The sequence below is a fragment of the Fopius arisanus genome, unplaced genomic scaffold, assembly GCF_000806365.1.
Source record: "Fopius arisanus strain USDA-PBARC FA_bdor unplaced genomic scaffold, ASM80636v1 scaffold00013, whole genome shotgun sequence".
Lineage (NCBI taxonomy): Eukaryota > Metazoa > Arthropoda > Insecta > Hymenoptera > Braconidae > Fopius > Fopius arisanus.
In genome coordinates this window covers 980,223-982,848 of record NW_011887752.1, presented here as the reverse complement: position 1 = coordinate 982,848, position 2,626 = coordinate 980,223, and the positions used below count along the sequence as shown (strand labels likewise).

General features: G+C 40.7%; 1 protein-coding gene across 1 annotated transcript in view; it reads right to left on the bottom strand.

Moving 5' to 3' along the window:
* Nucleotides 1-2,626, bottom strand: part of LOC105263150 (mitogen-activated protein kinase kinase kinase 7) — a gene marked incomplete in the record, with an annotated part of 8,114 nt that overhangs the window by 3,351 nt on the left and 2,137 nt on the right. Inside the window, 4 exon segments of the mRNA XM_011299177.1 lie at nucleotides 952-1,060; nucleotides 1,295-1,578; nucleotides 1,659-1,771; nucleotides 1,958-2,287. Coding sequence (XP_011297479.1) covers nucleotides 952-1,060; nucleotides 1,295-1,578; nucleotides 1,659-1,771; nucleotides 1,958-2,287 — 836 coding nt within the window.

Genomic DNA, 2,626 nt, shown 5'->3' with positions numbered 1-2,626 from the left:
CCTCTTTCACCGCGTACAATGAATACGCGCGCAAAGGGCAATACCTAGTTAGAGAGAAGGTAAAAAGAGCTTTTCGTAGAAAATAAAATTTCCTACAGAAAAGTTTCTACACTTTTCCTTCTGAGTCCCAGCGTTCGCGAGATGGTCCCAGAAAACCGATTTCTGAAAATCGATAAATGCACTCATTCAATCAATCTCAACGAAAAAACAGACGGAGGTCTTCATTTTTTTTATCTTGACAGATTGAAACGATGACTCTCGAGACCCCTGGCATCGTTGTCTGGCTGGGACTGTCCGAGTTTTGTCCGTGAGTCAGAGTTTCAAATCGCGGAGGCTTTTTTCTCGTACTCAAAATAAATTCTACTCTACCCCGAAGACCATTGGGAGGGGAATTACCGCCTTCCATTGCGTCGATCACGTAAGCTGAGGCAATATACACTCGCGATATATTGATAATACCCGGATTATAAATTTCTATGGATATTCCACGTGTGGATATTGTTTTTTCAGGTGGTTTCGTTTTTCGAACTTGAATTTTTGGAAAAACCGTTGAATTTGCATTTCATGGCTTGTTGTCTCGCCCGAAATTCGTGGAGGTTGCTATTATTACCACGTAATGACTCATTACTTATTGTCCCACTGCCCCAGAGTTTCACGTCACTCGGGAAGATTTCGCATCAATTTTTCGCCAATTTATTTTGATTCTGAAAATGATTCTCAATGAGACGGAAGTTTTCCTGGTTAATTTCCCAGATAACTGTGGAGTGAGTGCACTTACAAGGAGAAGTGTAAAGACTTTTTTGTGGGCAATTGAATTCTTTAGGAAAATGCACTTTTATTTTTTTTTCCTAAATCCATCGGCTCAAGAGATATAACGAAATAGAGAACAAATCCGTAATTTCTGGAGTCCTCAAAAGTCTTCTCTAGTTACGTGAATGGAAAAACACTCACCAGGTATTTGCTCGCTATTCTTCTTCACCTTTAGACCCATCTTGTCGAGTCCTGCCATATTCTGGAGCTCCCAGGACGCGTCTGTCGAGGACTGAAGTTCCCAGGCGCCCTGCGCCCAAAAAAAAACCCAAATTTCACATTAAATTCTCAATATCTCCTGCACCAGTGGTTCGAGAGCAAAATCCAATAAGAACTTTTTTGAGCAGGATCAAATTTCCCACAAAAATGTTTTCCGTGAATTTCCCCTAAAGCCATTTATTCTCGAGATATTTTGGCAATAAATTCAATAAAATGTCCATTTTACCTGGAACTTCATAATTAATCAACGAAAACTCTCAATTACCGGATCACAATCAATATGAAGGGGTTGATGACCTTGCCCCTCCATCGAAGCGATTCCCCCAGATCTCACTGGAGCTCCTGGAGGCCGTGTCATCCTCGGAGTCGCGTTATCTATCTCTTCCACGAATTCAGGATTTTCCCTTTTCCCTAGTTCATTATTTGATTTCCCCGCCAAAGTCTCCTGATTGTCATCCCGAGGAGTTCTGTCCACCTGACTCGATTCATTCCACGTCATGTCTATCGTATCGTCTTCGTTATCCATTTCCTCGAAATCTTCACTCGCGCCTGAACGAAAAAAATGAATTTTATTCATTAATTAATCAAGGAAATCGTCTTGAGGCAATTAGGGACCGCCAGATGATTACTTCGAATATACTCCACCGGTTCCAACTCTCCGCTGAAGAACTCTGACAAATGAGTCATTACTGTGACGATGTCCTCCATCCCAGGGCGGCCCTCAGGATTTTTCTGCCAACACCTGAATGTTTCGGGATTAATTAGCTCAATTAACTCTTTAACCAGCAGTCCTATGAGAAAATGTTATATGACTTTTTCTGCAGAGAATTAAATTCGCCATGGAAGAGTCACGCTACATTTTATCGTAGGCCCACTTCTGAAGAAGATTACGATTCAATTGAGGGAGAGTTAACAAAAATCAATGAACCTCGTGATAAGGTCCTCAATGGGCTTGGGACAACCCTCGATGAGTGGTGGGCGTTGACCAACATGCACTGCCCACATGATTCTGTAAGCGGATCCTCCAATGTCGTCGAAAGGCTTTCTCCTCGTCAGCACTTCCCACAGGATTACTCCCCAACTGAAGATGTCACACTTCTCAGTGTATTTGGAGCCCTCGAAGACTTCTGGAGCCATCCACGCTGCTGAACCCTTGTTGTTCGTCATGTAGGTGTTCAGGTCGCACGCAGTACCAAAGTCGCAGATCTTCAACGTTCTCCCCCCCAGGATCAACAATAAATTTGGGGGTTTCAGGTCTCTGGGGAATTCCTCAGAGAATTAATGCCATTTTTTCATTTGTGTGAATAATAAATGCGCATGTAGAATAATTTAAGAGAAAAATCTAGCTTTCTCGAAAATTTAGTTGCAATCAATTAATCAGAAATTAATTAATTAATTAATATTTACCCCTGATACTATTGGATTCTTGACTGGATAATATCAATGATGGTTTTTTCTCAAAAAATTTTCTATTTGAATTCTTTCTACAATAATTATTGGGCACTAATTTTCTAAGTCTTAACGCTCAAAGTCTGTGATGCAAAATAAAATAAAATGCAGTGGAAAAAATTTTAATAAAAAAAATCTCGAGAAAAAA